This window comes from Anser anser (assembly GCF_964211835.1).
Source record: "Anser anser genome assembly, chromosome: W".
Classification (NCBI taxonomy): Eukaryota; Metazoa; Chordata; class Aves; order Anseriformes; family Anatidae; genus Anser; species Anser anser.
In genome coordinates this window covers 1,341,591-1,357,903 of record NC_139731.1, presented here as the reverse complement: position 1 = coordinate 1,357,903, position 16,313 = coordinate 1,341,591, and the positions used below count along the sequence as shown (strand labels likewise).

The window sequence follows — 16,313 nt, the reverse complement described above, 5'->3', positions numbered from 1 at the left end:
TGTTCTCGGCCCGCCCCCCCCCTCCCCCCCCCCCCCCCCCCCCCCCACATTGGGCATTCCTAAGAAGCAACATGTCTGGTACTTCCTGTGCTTATGTTAGTGTTGGGGAGAATCGAATGGATGTTTTACTAATGTCTCTTAGGTGATGGGACATACAGTATAATTAAGCATTGCCAAATGTACTTACATTATCAATTAATCTATGTACACTGGAAACTTAGGGAGTACACTGAACATTTAAAGGAATCGTTGAAGGGGAACCCTGGAAGGGAACAGGTACAACCTGACCTTGGATAAGGGCCTGGAAATGCTGAAATGAGTTGAAGCAGAACCAAGGAGCGGAGGGAGCATGCGTCGAGTGAGAAAGGTGAAAAGTTTAGCGGAGAGGAAGACTCCTTACTTCATCTGGACGACCACCTGGACGACCACCAGAGTGCGCCACGCATGTGCAAAGGGGAGGGGAGCTAATTAGAATGGAATGCGAGGCTGATGTTGCAACCTGTAATGAATATGTATACCTTACGTAATGTTGGATGTATAAATAATGGCTGGGAAGTAACGGGACTCGAAGCCAGATTTGGGCACCTGCCCCGGCTTCCAGCGCTGAATAAAGCACCTTCATGTAATCACTTGGTGGTTATGTGGTTGCTACGCTAACATTTTGGCGACCCAGATGGGACGGCGTGGGCACTGCTGAGGCGGATCGTGTCTCGGTTTCGCTCCAGCCGGCACCGAGGGATTCTCGGGGAGCAGTCGACCACGACCGACCTCCGCTGCTCACGACGTACCACTGGAGTGGTAAGCAAAGGTGCTTTCAACTTTGGGTATTCGGTACCGATTTGGTTGGGAAAGCCTGCCGGTCAGACGCGGCGAAAGCCACGCTCGGTTGGGCAGGGAGCTCCCGGGGTAAGCCTAGGCGCCGTCCGTTAGACAGAGCGAAAGCTCTGCAGGTTCGGCATTGGTGGTTTGGTATTGGTTTGTGCTGAAGGGTCAGCACCTGGTATTATTGGTATGTAGAAAGCGTGCTGCTGCTCCGGCAGCTTCTGGGAAAGCACGCTGCTGCTCCGGCAGCTTCTGGGAAAGCACGCTGCTGCTCCGGCAGCATCTGGGAAAGCGTGCTGCTGCTCCGGCAGCTTTTGGGAAAGCGTGCTGCTGCTGCTCCGGCAGCTTCTGGGAAAGCACGCTGCTGCTCCGGCAGCTTTTGGGAAAGCACGCTGCTGCTCCGGCAGCTTCTGGAAAGTGTGCTGTTGCTGCTCCGGCAGCTTTCGGAAGAGTGTGTTGCTGCTCCGGCAGCTTTCGGGAGAGTGTGTTGCTGCTCCGGCAGCTTTCGGAAGAGTGTGTTGCTGCTCCGGCAGCTTTCGGGAGAGTGTGTTGCTGCTCCGGCAGCTTTTGGGAGAGTGTGCTGCTGCTCCGGCAGCTTCTGGGAAAGTGTGCTGCTGCTCCGGCAGCTTTTGGGTTTGTATCATAAGCTCAAAATGAAAAAGATCAAAGGAATTCTGGGAAAAGATGTACCTATCCCGCGGACATCCCCGCTGGGGTGTTTGCTAGCACACTGGAAAGAGGGAGGTTTTGGTCAAGAAATGCGGAAAGGAAAGCTGATTGATTATTGTAATATTTGGTGGCCACAGTATAAACTAGAGGACCAAGAAACTTGGCCTGAGAATGGAACATTGCAATATAATACAATTTTACAATTGATGCTATTCTGTAAGCGGGAAGGAAAATATGATGAACTGCCGTATGTGGAATTATTCTTTTATTTGCGCCGAAAGCCTGAATGGCAGCATGCTTGTGGAATAATGGTGCTTGAGGTTTCAACTGAGGAACGTTGTTGTGCATGTACTAAGGAGGGACGCTGTATACAGCATCAGGCAATAGAGAATAATAAGTATTATGGGAAATGAATAATGGAAATATTGATCTGGAAGTTGCGCCGTTGGCTCCGCCGGAAGAGCCAGGACAGGGAGGGAAAATAATCGCTCCCCTCAGGCAAGGAGTGGGGACAGAAGGACCGGTATATGTTAAGGTGCCTTTTTCAGCTGGGGATTTAATGATATGGAAACAAGCAGCCGGCACCTACAGGGAAAACCCAAATAAAGTAGCTAGGGTAATGAAAATGATAATTAAAACCCAAAATCCCGATTGGGATGATCTCCAGGTGATCCTGGATACTTTGATGGACTCGACAGAAAAAGACATGGTATTGCGGGCAGCCAGAGAGAGAGCCCGAGAAGTTATACGAAATGGATTAGTGCTTGGAAATCTAGATCAAAACTTCCCCACCGAGGATCCCCAATGGGATTATAACACAGGGGATGGAATAAGGAGGCTGAAGAGATATCAAGATTGGGTACAAGTCGGGGTACAGAATGCCATGCCCCGGACCATAAATTGGTCAAAATTGTATAATGTCAGGCAAGAAAAAGCGGAATCACCTTCCGCCTTTTTAGAGAGATTGAAAGAAACTGCTAAGAAATATACAGATTTAGACGTAGAGACTGAGCAAGCTAAAGCTCAATTAGCACTCATTTTCCTGGGACAAGCCCAAGAGGCCTTTAAAAATTAAAAGAAGCCCTGATAAAGGCGCCTGCCTTGGGCTTGCCGGACTTATCAAAGGACTTTCAGCTGTTTGTGCATGAGAGACAACGATTGGCATTAGGAGTACTGACCCAGCGACTTGGGAGCTGGAAAAGACCTGTGGGGTATTTTTCTAAACAATTGGATGCGGTAAGCGCCGGATGGCCCTCGTGTTTAAGGGCCGTGGCAGCCACAGTCCTTTTAATACAGGAAGCCAGGGAGCTCACATTAGGGAAGCAAATTGAGTGTTCGTGCCACATATGGTGACTACGGTATTGGAGCAAAAAGGGGGCCATTGGCTATCGCCCAGCCGAATGATGAAATATCAAGCTATACTAACTGAGCAAGATGATGTAATCTTAAGAACTACTAACTTATTGAACCCAGCAGTGTTTCTAGGAACAACTACGGAGGAAGGAGACCTCAGTCATGATTGCGTGGAGATCATCGAACATACCTATGCCAGCAGAACAGACTTAAAGGATCAGCCTCTGGGGAGACCGGATTGGGAACTTTTCACGGATGGAAGCAGCTTTGTGGAAAATGGGACTCGTTATGCAGGATACGCGGTAACAACATCAAAGGTAGTGATCGAGGCAAATTCCCTACCTCCGGGGACTTCAGCCCAACGAGCAGAAATAGTCGCCCTGACACGAGCCCTGGAACTAAGCGAGGGTAAGAACGTGAATATTTGGACAGATTCAAAATATGCATTCGGGGTAGTCCACGTACATGGGGCATTATGGAAAGAAAGGGGAATGCTATCCTCACAAGGGACTAATATAAAATACCAGGAAGAAATATTGAAATTAATAACAGCTGTACAGAAACCCCAACAGGTGGCCATAATGCATTGTAAAGCCCATCAAGGAGGGGCGTCAGAGATTGCAGAAGGTAACAGACTGGCAGATTTGACGGCCCGGAAGGTTGCGCGTGAAGTATGGAAAGTAATGGCTCTAATTCCATCAAAGGTAGGCCTCTCTTGTTTTAAATTACCTAAAGACCCAAAGTATTTGGCAGAAGATGAGAGACTTGCAAATTTGATGAAGGCCCAGAAGAATCCTGACGGATGGTATGTGACTACGACAGGACAACTCATAGTGCCTCCTATAGTAATGCGAGAAATCTTACAAATAAAACATAATGAATGTCACTGGGGTGCAGGAGCAATGGTGACCTATTTGAAACGAGGTGTCATCTCGGTACACATGTTAACAATGGCAAAGTCAGTAATGTCAAAATGTGAGCTTTGCTTAAAGAATAATCCGGTAGCAAGGAAACATGCTGAGATGGGAAGAACTAGAGCTGGGATAGAGCCTGGAGATTACTGGCAAACAGACTTCGTAGAACTGCCTAAAGCAAGAGGTTATAAATACCTATTGGTAGGGGTTGATACTTTTTCAGGATGGCCGGAGGCCCTTCCCTGTCGCACCAACCAAGCAAAGGAAACGGTAAAATGGTTACTACAGGAAATAATCCCTAGATTTGGTGTACCATTGGGTATTTCTTCAGACAGGGGACCACATTTCATTGCCAATGTGGTTAAGGAGGTTAGTAGGTTACTGGGAATCACCCAGAACACCCTATCCCACTTACTCCACCCCCATCCTATAGTACTGGCGTTAACAAGCAGGCATAGAGGAATCAATAAGATAGTAGACTAACGAAGATGCGTTAAGATTATACTTACTAATCTCTATATCAAGTTATACTCACTAACCTCTACTAACCTGATTCAACCTAATAGTAATGAAAATACTTGCTCTTGGTATGAGTGAAGTATTTTCAAAGGGGGGAAATGTTAGTGTTGGGGAGAATCGAATGGATGTTTTACTAATGTCTCTTAGGTGATGGGACATACAGTATAATTAAGCATTGCCAAATGTACTTACATTATCAATTAATCTATGTACACTGGAAACTTAGGGAGTACACTGAACATTTAAAGGAATCGTTGAAGGGGAACCCTGGAAGGGAACAGGTACAACCTGACCTTGGATAAGGGCCTGGAAATGCTGAAATGAGTTGAAGCAGAACCAAGGAGCGGAGGGAGCATGCGTCGAGTGAGAAAGGTGAAAAGTTTAGCGGAGAGGAAGACTCCTTACTTCATCTGGACGACCACCTGGACGACCACCAGAGTGCGCCACGCATGTGCAAAGGGGAGGGGAGCTAATTAGAATGGAATGCGAGGCTGATGTTGCAACCTGTAATGAATATGTATACCTTACGTAATGTTGGATGTATAAATAATGGCTGGGAAGTAACGGGACTCGAAGCCAGATTTGGGCACCTGCCCCGGCTTCCAGCGCTGAATAAAGCACCTTCATATAATCACTTGGTGGTTATGTGGTTGCTACGCTAACATTTTGGCGACCAATTCTGGTGCAAAAACATTTTTGTTCCTCCAGTTCCCCCCTTTTCTTCTTTATAAATTTGTCAAAGCAAAGAAATTGCTGAGCAGCTTCAAGAACCTTTTGAGCAAGTATAAGAAACACCCTTCCAGTTGCTTTGTTTTTTAGTAGTTCTGTTTTCACATTTTTTTTTACTTCATGCTAGAGAAAAGGCACAACTCCTTCTAGAATACTCCTTTGAAAGTTTCTTTTTTTGTTGTCTTGTTTTAGAACATGGAAAACAGTTTTCTTCAAGTAGTGCAAAATCAAGTCTCCTGTGCTTTGTAATTCTGGATGCTTGCACTTCCCCATAGGCCAGTCTGAAATGGATTTGAATGTAATTTTGTATGGGGTCATTATACAGCCACAGTAGTATTAACACAGGTGTGTAAGGAATGGTCCAGCAATTCGTGCCACTAAGGGATTTGAAGGGTTAACATTGAGGCCTGGGTTTAGGTGAGAAGAGAACAAAGGGATTTCTTCAGAGAAAAACTGCTGACTCTGCACGGACGTGCAGTAACTTCTGACAGCCGGCCAAGAGACCACTAGATAAGGAGGAAGAATATGAGCCTCCCTGTCCGAGCGGCCCCCGAGAGACTAACAGACTGATAAGCAGGCGCACCTGGGAGGACTTCGGATTCGGGAAACCAATTATAATAACCCTGCCTCTTCTAGAAGTAGTAATGAATATGTATTAGCCTAGGAGCATAAAAACCAGCCGCCTTACGTAACAGGTGTGCGTCCTGGTGGAGCAGAGACTCCCGGCGCACCCAGCGCTGTTTGCTTGCCTCTATTCATTTAATAAATTGTAAACTTTGATTGTAATCCTATTTGGGACTCAGTCAGTTATAACAGGTGGGAACAAAATTGAAAGGCATATTAGGGTGTTCTTTCACCATTGTTACATGGTTGTTTTTTATTTGGGAAACTATCTATTTGAGAGGGAGGAGGTTCCCCTGCAGCAGTTGCCATCAGCTGGCAGCTATTGCTTTCAGTGCTGGACTAGGCTGAGCTTTGCTCTATTTCAAGGTGACTCTTATATTCTTAAATTATTTGCAGCAGATTGCTGCTTTCAAATGCATCCAAAAATGAAAGGATGTTTTGAGAAAAAACAAATATTGTTTTCACTCATTCTGTTTTTATTTTCAATATAGTTCTCACTACCAAATAAGAATTAAGGTTTTTGCCTGCATCCTTACAACAGTTGAGCACATTCAGTCTGTTCACTGAACTCCTTTTTGAGTCAGGGAGCTTACAGCCCTATTCTGTGTTGTATGAGGGTTGTTGGTGGGTCACGTGTATAATTTTTGTCTTTATGATACTGTCTGTATTTAAACCAAACTCAGTTTCTGCATTTCATTTAACAAACAGTCACTGTCCTAATGCAAAAATTTCCATCAGGGACAGTATGCTGATGAATGTCAAGACTGCTTTGAACTTATCTTGGCCAAGCAGTTGAGCTTGGGATTTAGAGGTTATTTATCATGCACCAAGGATTTACTGAAAGGAAGGTGTCTTGGTTTCGGCTAGGACAGAGTTAATTTTCCTCCTAGCAGATGGTAGGGTGCTGTGTTTAGGATTTAGGATGAGAATAATGGTGATAACACACTGATGTTTTAGTTGTTGCAGAGCAGTGATTACACTAAGCCAAGGACTTTTCAGCTTCTCACATTGCCCTGCCAGCAGGCAGGCTGGGGGTGCAGCAGTAGCTGGGAGGGGACAGACCCAGGACAGCTGACCCAAAGTGGCCAAAGGGGTATTCCATATCATATGATGTCATGCTGAGCAATTAATACGGGGTGACTGGATGGGGTGGGGGGACTGGCTGCTCGTGGATAGAATCATAGAATCATAGGATCATAGAATATCCCGAGTTGGAAGGGATGCACAAGGATCATCGAGTCCAACTCCTGGCACCACACAGGTCTACCCAAAAATTCAGACCATATGACTAAGAGCACAGTCCAAACGCTTCTTAAAATTTGACAGGCTTGGTGCAGTGACTACGTCCCTGGGGAGCCTGTTCCATGCGTGACAGCGCTCTCAGTGAAGAACCTCTTCCTGGTGTCTAGCCTGAACATCCCCTGCCGCAGCTTGACACCATTCCCGCGGGTCCTATCTCTGGTCACTAAAGAGAATAGATTGTCTAGATTGTCGCCTGCCCCTCTACTCCCCGTCGTGAGGAAGCTGTAGACCGCGATGAGGTTTCCCCTCAGCCTCCTCTTTTCCAGGCTGAACAGGCCCAGTGACCTCAGCTGCTCCTCATACGTCTTCCCCTCTAGGCCCTTCACCATCTTAGTAGCCCTTCTCTGGACACTCTCCAACAGCTTAATGTCCTTTTTGTACTGTGGTGCCCAGAACTGCACACAGTACTTGAGGTGAGGCCGCACCAGCGCAGAGTAGAGTAGGACAATCACTTGCCTTGACCGACTAGCAATGCCGTGCTTGATGCATCCCAGGATACGGTTGGCCCTCCTGGCTGCCAGGGCACACTGATGGCTCATATTCAGCTTGCTATCAGCAACAACCCCCAGATCCCTCTCTGTGGGGCTGCTGTCCAGCGCCTCATTGCCCAGTCTGTACGTATAGCCAGGGTTGCCCCATCCCAGGTGCAGGACCCGGCACTTACTCTTGTTAAACTTCATGCGGGTTGGTGGTTGCCCAGCTCTCCAATCTGTCCAGATCTCTCTGCAAGGCCTTTCCACCCTCAAGGGAGTCAACAACTCCTCCAAGTTTAATATCATCAGCAAATGTGCTCAATACACCTTCTAGTCCTACATCCAAATCTTTTATAAAAACATTGAAGAGGACTGGCCCTAAAATGGAGCCTTGGGGGACCCCACTAGTGACCGTCCACCAGCCTGATGCGGCCCCATTTACCACAACCCTTTGAGCCCTGCCCGTCAGCCAATTGCTCACCCATCGTATGATGGTTTTGTTTAGCTGTATGCTGGACATTTTGTCCAGTAGGATCCTCTGTGAAACTGTGTCAAAAGCTCTACTGAAATCCAAAAAGATTACATCAGCTGGTTTCCCTTGATCTACTAGATGGGTGATCTTATCGTAAAAGGAAATCTAATTTTTTAGGCAGGACCTACCCCTCATGAACCCATGTTGGCTGGGACCAATGACTGCATTGTCCCCCAGGTGCGCTTCAATAACTTCAAGAATCATCCTCTCCATAATTTTACCAGGCACTGACGTGAGACTGACAGGCCTGTAATTGCTAGGGTCTTCTTTCTTCCCTTCTTGAAAACTGGCACAACATTTGCCAGTTTCCAGTCAACTGGGACCTCTCCAGATTACCAAGACCATTGAAAAATAATTGAGAGAGGTCCCGTGATGACATCAGCCAGCTCTCTAAGCACCCTGGGATGAATCCCATCCGGACTTGTATGGATCCAGGTGGAGCAGCAAATCTCGCACATGTCAGGGTCAGTTGGGAGTTTATCATTCCCGCCGTCATGGTCCTCCAGCTCAGGGCACCCTGGGTCCCGAAGCCCATCATCAGTGTTGAAGACGGAGGCAAAGAAGGCATTAAACGTCTCTGCTTTGCCTATGTCCTTGTCTGTGAAAGAAAGAAAGAAAGAAAGCGTAAGGAAGCGGGCAGGGAGGGCAGACAACTGGGATGGCTGAGCAAGGACCTGCTGGTCAAACTGAGGCTCAAGAAGGAAATGCACAGGCAGTGGAAACAGGGACATGTGGCCTGGGAAGAGTACAGGGATGCTGTCCGTATGTGCAGGGATGGGATCAGGAAAGCCAAGGCACAGATGGAACTGAGCTTGGCAAGGGAAGCAAAGAATAACAGGAAAGGTTTCTATAGGTACACTGCTCAGAAAAAAAAGGCCAAGGAGAGCGTACCCCCTCTGATGGATGAGAAGGCTGAACTGGTAACAACAGACATGGAGAAGGCTGAGGTAGTCAACAACTTCTCTGCTTCAGTCTTCACTGCCAGTCAGGCTTCCCAAGTCTTTAATTTCCCTGAGCCCACAGATGGAGGATGGGGGAGCAAATTCCCCTCCCCAGTGTAAGAGAAGAACAGGTTCAAGAACACCTGGTGAAAATAAACAAGTACAAGCCTATGGGGCCTGATGACATGTATCCCAGGGTCCTGAAGGAACTGGTTGATGTAGTTGCCAAGCCTCTCTCCATCATATTTGAAAAGTCCTGGCAGTCAGGCAAAGTCCCTGGTGACTGGAAAAAGGGAAATATCAGTCCTGTTTTTAAAAAGGGCAGAAAGGAGTGTGGGAAAGGAATTCGCAGGTGGCTTCGCGCTGCTTCAAACATCCCTGAATTAGAGATAATGAGGAAACAAGCGGTAGAAACAAAAACTTGAGCAAGGTTGAGATAAAGTAAATTGGCTAGTGTTAAAGATGAGCTTTGGGCAGTGGCCAATTGCTGGCTGGCTCGAGGCGTGTCTGAGGCTCTCTAACCAATTGTATGACAGATTCGGGCGCGTGGACAGCACGTGGGGCTACGGGAAAAGTATATGTAGTGGTGAAAAATGTCAATAAAGGTCTCCTGTTCAAGAGCCATCAGGAGTCCGTGTCTTGCATCCCTTCAAATGGTGACCCCGACGTGGGAGGAGCAGCGCTGCACGAGCGTCCGAAGGGAACCCAGCTGAACAAGTCAAGCTCGCAGCTGGACTGCAGCTTCAACCCCGGGACATCACCTGACGGACAGGTGAGCGGCTGGGCATTGATCATGGGAGCTAGCCTTTCGGCAGAGGAAGAGGCTATAGTGAAATTACTAACGCAACTCCTAATAGACAGGGGAGTAAAAAATGATCTGTTTAAGATAAAGCTATTATTGAAATTTTTGCGAAAACAAGGGTTCCCCTCAATGGCTTCCGCAGTATTTGATGTAAAAACTTGGGACCAAGCGGGGGAAAAAATATGGGAAGCAGCATCCAGTGGGGATACTAATGCTGCTGAGGTGATGACTACGTGGCGGCTGGTGACAGAGGCTTTAAGATCGTGGCAGGCAGAAAAGGAAGTACAGAATGCCGCTGCCCAGGCAATAACAGCAGCCGAACCGAGATCAGAGCCTGCAAGGTCACCAGAGCACTGCAATTTGATAGACCTGGGGGATGACAAGGAAGAGGGCCGTGGACCGCCGCCGCAGAGCCCCTCCCCGCTGCCGCCGCAGAACCCCTCCCCGCTGACCCCCTCGGCTCCCGCCTTGCTTGCCCCTGATAATGCCTCTCTGGGAGCCCGAGCTTTCGACCCGCGGGAACGATGGGAGCTGGTGCGCCGAGAAGTGCTAAAAGACGGGGACCCGGTGGGAATGGCTTTCCCGGTGCAGGTGCGACCCAACGGTCCAAATGAATATAATGCCTTCCAATGGGATCTAATTAAGGAATTGAGAAAGACTGTGACTACATATGGATTACATGCACCATTTACTCAGTCATTGTTAGAAAACGTTATGACTGGTCACTTGCTGGTGCCGTACGATTGCCGTCAGATAGCCGCGATGATTTTAACGCCAACACAAAAATTACTCTGGGAGCAAAAATGGAAAGAAGGGTGCGAATTAGCCCCCCTGGGTAACATAGAATGGCAGCCTGGCTACCCCCTCCGGGGAGCCGGGATCCCACAGTTGATGGGGACTGAGCCGTTATTTGATCCGAGATTGCAGGCTAGGCTCAACGATGCCATCCTGCGGCAGTCCGCGTCTCTGGCCTTCCAGGCTATGTTGAAGTTGCCTGAAGTTGGAAAAGTCCAGCCATCATTTACCAGCATTAGGCAACAAATTACCGAGCCTTATATGCAATTCATTGATAGATTGCGAGACGCTTTGGACAAACAAATTGACAACCGCGAGGCCAAAGAGGCCCTTATACTAAAACTGGCAGTGGAAAATGCAAACACAGACTGTAAGAAAATACTCCAAGCCCTGCCTGCTAATACTACACTGGTACAAATGATAGAGGCTTGCAATCGAGTCGGATCCATAGAACATCACACTGCCGCTTTGGCCGGAGCTTTTGCTGCTGCGCTTAAAACCGGGCGAAAACGGTGTTTTCGCTGTCGAGCCACGGGGCATTTTGCCACCGAATGCCCACAGCGAGGAGCGGGGGGGGGAACGCGGTAACTCTGCCCCTCCCACTGTTTGCCCACGGTGCGGCACGGGATGGCACTGGGCTAGCCAGTGCCGTTCGACGCATAATGCAGAGGGACAACCTTTACAACCGCGGCAGGGAAACAGGAAGCAGAGCGCGGGGCGAGGCCGCGCGATGACACAAGTGCCCCGGCCCTCCTTCGTGGGCGGGCCGTCCTCGCGGAAGTCACCGCCCTGGGCGATGATGACTACCGGGCTGCGACCGCAGCCGCCCACTGCTCCAGCGATCCCGTCCACTACGTCACCGTGGATTCCCTCACAGCCAGAACCTGAGGAAGCGCCGGATTAGATGTTTCCACAGTAACGAGCTGCACCCTTTGGGACACTCGGGTCCGCAAAATACCTCTAAACGTAAAGGGACCAATAGGGAAGGGATGCAGCCCCCTCTTGCTAGGGCGGTCTAGCACCCCACTAACGGGTCTTTTTGTACTGCCTGGAGTAATCGATGCTGAATATGAAGTGTTATAAATGACTGAGTCCCAAATAGGATTACAATCAAAGTTTACAATTTATTAAATGAATAGAGGCAAGCAAACAGCGCTGGGTGCGCCGGGAGTCTCTGCTCCACCAGGACGCACACCTGTTACGTAAGGCGGCTGGTTTTTATGCTCCTAGGCTAATACATATTCATTACTACTTCTAGAAGAGGCAGGGTTATTATAATTGGTTTCCCGAATCCGAAGTCCTCCCAGGTGCGCCTGCTTATCAGTCTCTGTTAGTCTCTCGGGGGCCGCTCGGACAGGGAGGCTCATATTCTTCCTCCTTATCTAGTGGTCTCTTGGCCGGCTGTCAGAAGTTACTGCACGTCCGTGCAAAGTCAGCAGTTTTTCTCTGAAGAAATCCCTTTGTTCTCTTCTCGCCTAAACCCAGGCCTCAATGTTAACCCTTCACACCCCTTAGTGGCACGAATTGCTGGACTATTCCTTACATGAAGGAATAATACAAGCAATGGCATGGACTCCTTCTCCTCCAATGCTCATACCCAAGGGGACTAGAATTGCACAGTTAATACTATTTAAAGCCATAGTTCCACAAGCAGAGACGCGTGACTGACACGACGCGGGGTTTGGATCGGTGGGACTCCCATCAGTTTTTTGGGCCTCGGCCATCACCATTAAGAGACCTACACTGACCCTAACACTTCATCACCCAAAGGCCAACCCCTCGAGTGCACAAATAACCGTATTAATGGATACCGGGGCAGATGTCACAGTAATTGCTCTTCAGGATTGGCCCAAAGGTTGGCCGTTAGATTCCACCACAAAAGGCCTTGTGGGAGTTGGTGGTGTCTCCGATACTTTTCAGAGCCGTTATATGCTTACCATTAAGACTCATGAAGGCTCACTCTATAATGTCCGGCCATATGCTGCCCTCATACCTGTCAGTCTCCTGGGGAGGGATGTGATGGGACAGGGCGAGTTCACCCTGAGCTTTCCGGAAAATTTTTGATAGTGGCCATTGACAAATGACCGCGCATGAGACTCACCTGGAGGACTAATAATCCTGTGTGGGTGAATCAATGGCCGCTCCCTGCGGAAAAGGTCGCTGCTCTCCAAGAACTTGTCCAAGAACAGTTACAATTGGGACACATTACCCCCACAACCAGCCCCTGGAATTCATCTGTGTTTGTTATTAAAAAGAAAAGCAGGAAATGGCAATTACTTCACGATTTACATCAAATAAACAATGCAATGGAGGACATGGGAGCTCCCCAGCCTGGATTACCTTCTCTCGCTATGCTCCCTCGCAATTGGAATATCTTAATTACTGATTTAAAGGACTGCTTCTTTACTATTCCACTTCACCCTGCTGATGCTCTTCGATTCGCGTTCTCGGTCCCAAAAATCAGTAAGACCGAACCAATCGATAGGTATCATTGGACTGTGCTGCCCCAAGGGATGAAAAACTCCCCAACAATTTGCCAAACATACGTAGCAGGAGCACTATGCCCCGTACGCAAACGATTCCCGCACGTATACATCTATCATTATATGGATGACATATTGCTCTCCAGTCCGACAGAAAACGCAAGAGGTACTGCCTGCTCTATGGCAGGAGTTACAGAAATGGGGATTACAAATCGCACGGGAAAAAAATTCAAATGGAGGCGCCTTGGAAATATTTAGGCTGGAAGATACTGCAGCAAAGTATTCAACCCCAAAATGTAGCCATTACAATGGAAATTCGCACGCTCAATGATGTCCAGAAGCTTATAGGCAATATAAATTGGATAAGGACGCAATGCGGAATTGACAACCATACACTAGCACCCCTGTTCGAGTTGTTAAAAGGGGACACTGATATTAATGCGCCCTGCCGCCTGACTAATGAAGCCAGGGCAGCACTAAACCATATAGAGGAGAAGATCTCTGCCCAATAATGCCAGCAGCAAGCAGAAAATTTACCCATTCAGCTCTACATATGCAACCAGAATCCATAACCTTTAGCTATTATTGCGCAATGGGACTCCAATGCAACAGACCCGTTGCTGCTATTAGAATGGGTGTTTCTACCCCACCAACCGACAAAGACGCTTGCCACCCGCATTGAAATGTTTTCAGATTTGATTAGGAAGGGTAGAGAACAAATTATAGAAATGGCCGGAGAAGAGCCAAAATCCATTATCATTCCGATAGTTAAAGACTATCTTGATTGGTGCCTCCAGAATAGCTTAGAGCTACAATCAGCCTTTTTGGGTTTCAAGGGTCAACTTGATATACATCTCCCATCTCATAAAATGCTTACCTTTTATAATAATGTACAGGTTGAGGACAAGCCACTATATTGATGGCACCCAGTCCAAGGACAAACAGTATTCACAGTCGGGTCAGGGAGAACAAGAAAAGCTGTAGTCGTGTGGGAACAAGGAGGCCACTGGCAACATGTGATAGAAACAATACAGGGCTCCCCTCAGATAGTAGAATTACATGCGGTAGCAATGACATTCAAGCAACGGGACCAGGCTCCACTAAATATTGTCTCTGATTCACATTATGCAGTAGGAGTAGCACAACGAATTGAAAGATCTCAGATCAAACACATCCACAACAAAGCACTATTCTAAAAATTTAAAGAGTTATTATTTCTTGTAGAGCACCGTACCCACCCTTATTGCGTGATCCACATTAGAAGTCATACGACACTCCCGGGATTCTTTACAGAAGGAAATGCCCGGGCCAATCAATTGACTAGCATTGCATTCCAAGTCCCAGTGCCAAATACATTGTCCCAGGCTCATTTATCACATCAATTCTTCCACCAGGCAGCAAAGGCATTGTCCAAACAGTTTGCCATCCCCATAGGAGATGCTAAGCTTATAGTACAGACCTGCCCAGATTGTCAAAAATGATCAGGCCCACTGACTACAGTTAATCCTAGGGGCCTCTCTTCTCTTCAGATTTGGCAAACTGACGTTACTCACATTCCCGAGTTCGGGAGGCTAAAATACGTTCACGTGTCCATAGATTCTTTTTCGCATGCGCTCTGGGCCTCTGCGATGACGGGTGAAACAAGCCGTCACGCACAGGTGCATTTCCGTGCAGCCTTCGCCGCCCTCGGAATCCCTAAAGAAATAAAAACTGATAATGGCCCGGCTTATGCGAGCCGCTCTACGCAGGCTTTTTCCATACCTGGGGCATCACTCACAAGACAGGCATCCCACACTCACCCACAGGACAAGCAATAGTAGAACGTGTTCACCGCATATTAAAGGACTTATTGGCAAAACAGAAAAAGGGGGAGACACAGGAGACCCTGCAGAATAGATTAAACAAAGTGGTATATGTCATGAATCATTTGACACTACCTTTTCAATACAAAGAAATACCACCTATAATTAAGCATTTTAAATTAATGGAATCAGGACTAACATCCATTCCAACAGGAAAAGCGATGGTTATGATGAGAAATCTGGATACTGGGGGGTGAGAAGGACCATATGCCTTAATAACCTGGGGGCGAGAGTATGATTGTGTTTCCACAGGGCAAGGACCACGATGGGTGCGGGCTCGTGGCGTGCGACCATGATTGGGACCATCATCCTTGTCCGCCTCTGCAGCTTCGGCGCCTCCTGGGTCTCAATCCAGCCCAGATGAAACATCTGGGTCACCCTTGCCAACATGACCGGACAAAACCATATGTGTCTGTCTCTGGCCAGCACGGGAAATCCGTTCATGACCTGCCTAGTCGGGATTCCTCTAGAAGATAAGGATCTGACAAATTTGGTTAGCAGCACATCAACAGGGCCACACCTTGTGGGGGTGTGGACCTCTCAGATAGAGGAAATGCCTCCAGAGAGGCAATGAACAACTGGGATGGTTGGGTGGTCCAATTACCGATAGCCCCGTTGGAGCCACAGGAATTAGATATCCTGGGATGTGTAACAGCAACAGCATGTGTAAGGTTCAATTGCTCAGGCAAAAAATCCAATCATGAAACAAATGGTCAATGCCACTCTTGCTCCTTATTGCAATGCATCTCTTTGGTGTAATTATACAAAACTATAATAGCATCCTTCCTTGCGCCAGGAGCCGCTCTGCTTGGCTGTGGGATCGACTGTGGAATGGTCGCCCCCAAGGTGCACCCTGAGCATTTTCCTCAGAGGGGTCTCCACTCTCAGCCGCTCACCACAGGAGTAGACAAGGACCTCCTGAAGCCGCGGACAAATTATTTTAAGTGATATTTTCTTGTGGTATGAATGAGAAGTGCAAGAGGCCTCTTTGCGTGATTGTGTGATTGTGCTGTGCGAGTGAGAAGCAGCATCGCTGCGAAGCAACATCCCTAGCGCTTAGTGGCTTGTTGACTGATGTAGATTCTAGTAGGCATGCTACTTTACAATCGTAATTCTGCATGTGATTCTTACCCTGTTGCTTATTGTACCGTGCTTATTGCAATGTCTGCGGTGATTGAAAAATCTATAGAAAGCGTTTAGTTGGTTGAAAATAAAAAAAGGGGGAATTGTGGGAAAGGAATTTGCAGGTGGCTTCGCGCTGTTTCACACATCCCTGAATTAGAGATAATGAGGAAACAAGCGGTAGAAACAAAAACTTGAGCAAGGTTGAGATAAAGTAAATTGGCTACAGTGTTAAAGATGAGCTTTGGGTAGTGGCCAATTGCTGGCTGGCTCGAGGCGTGTCTGAGGCTCTCTAACCAATTGTATGACAGATTCAGGCACGTGGACAGCGCATGGGGCTATGGGGAAAGTATATGTAGTAGTGAAAAAGG

At 47.8% G+C, this 16,313-nt stretch overlaps 2 protein-coding genes and 1 long non-coding RNA gene across 3 annotated transcripts in view; 1 reads left to right on the top strand and 2 right to left on the bottom strand.

The window, feature by feature from the left end:
- Positions 1–16,313, bottom strand: part of LOC310888609 (uncharacterized protein) — a gene marked incomplete at both ends in the record, with an annotated part of 380,131 nt that overhangs the window by 227,790 nt on the left and 136,028 nt on the right. The gene's annotated exons all lie outside the window — the stretch shown is intronic.
- LOC310888687 (endogenous retrovirus group K member 5 Gag polyprotein-like) lies at positions 62–12,569 on the top strand. The gene is made up of 2 exons (XM_083815640.1): positions 62–798; positions 4,504–12,569. The coding sequence occupies exon 2, from the start codon at positions 9,408–9,410 to the stop codon at positions 11,061–11,063; it is 1,656 nt and encodes a 551-aa protein (XP_083671766.1). The 5' UTR covers positions 62–798; positions 4,504–9,407; the 3' UTR covers positions 11,064–12,569.
- On the bottom strand, positions 11,583–15,066 carry LOC310888694. The gene is made up of 2 exons (XR_014576063.1): positions 12,577–15,066; positions 11,583–11,950 (listed from the first exon to the last, which is right to left on the bottom strand). It is a non-coding gene; the product is annotated as an uncharacterized lncRNA (long non-coding RNA).

Excerpts from the sequence above, each read along its gene's own strand:
- LOC310888687 (XM_083815640.1), top strand. The coding sequence starts at position 9,408 with ATGACAGATTCGGGCGCGTGGACAGCACGTGGGGCTACGGGAAAAGTA.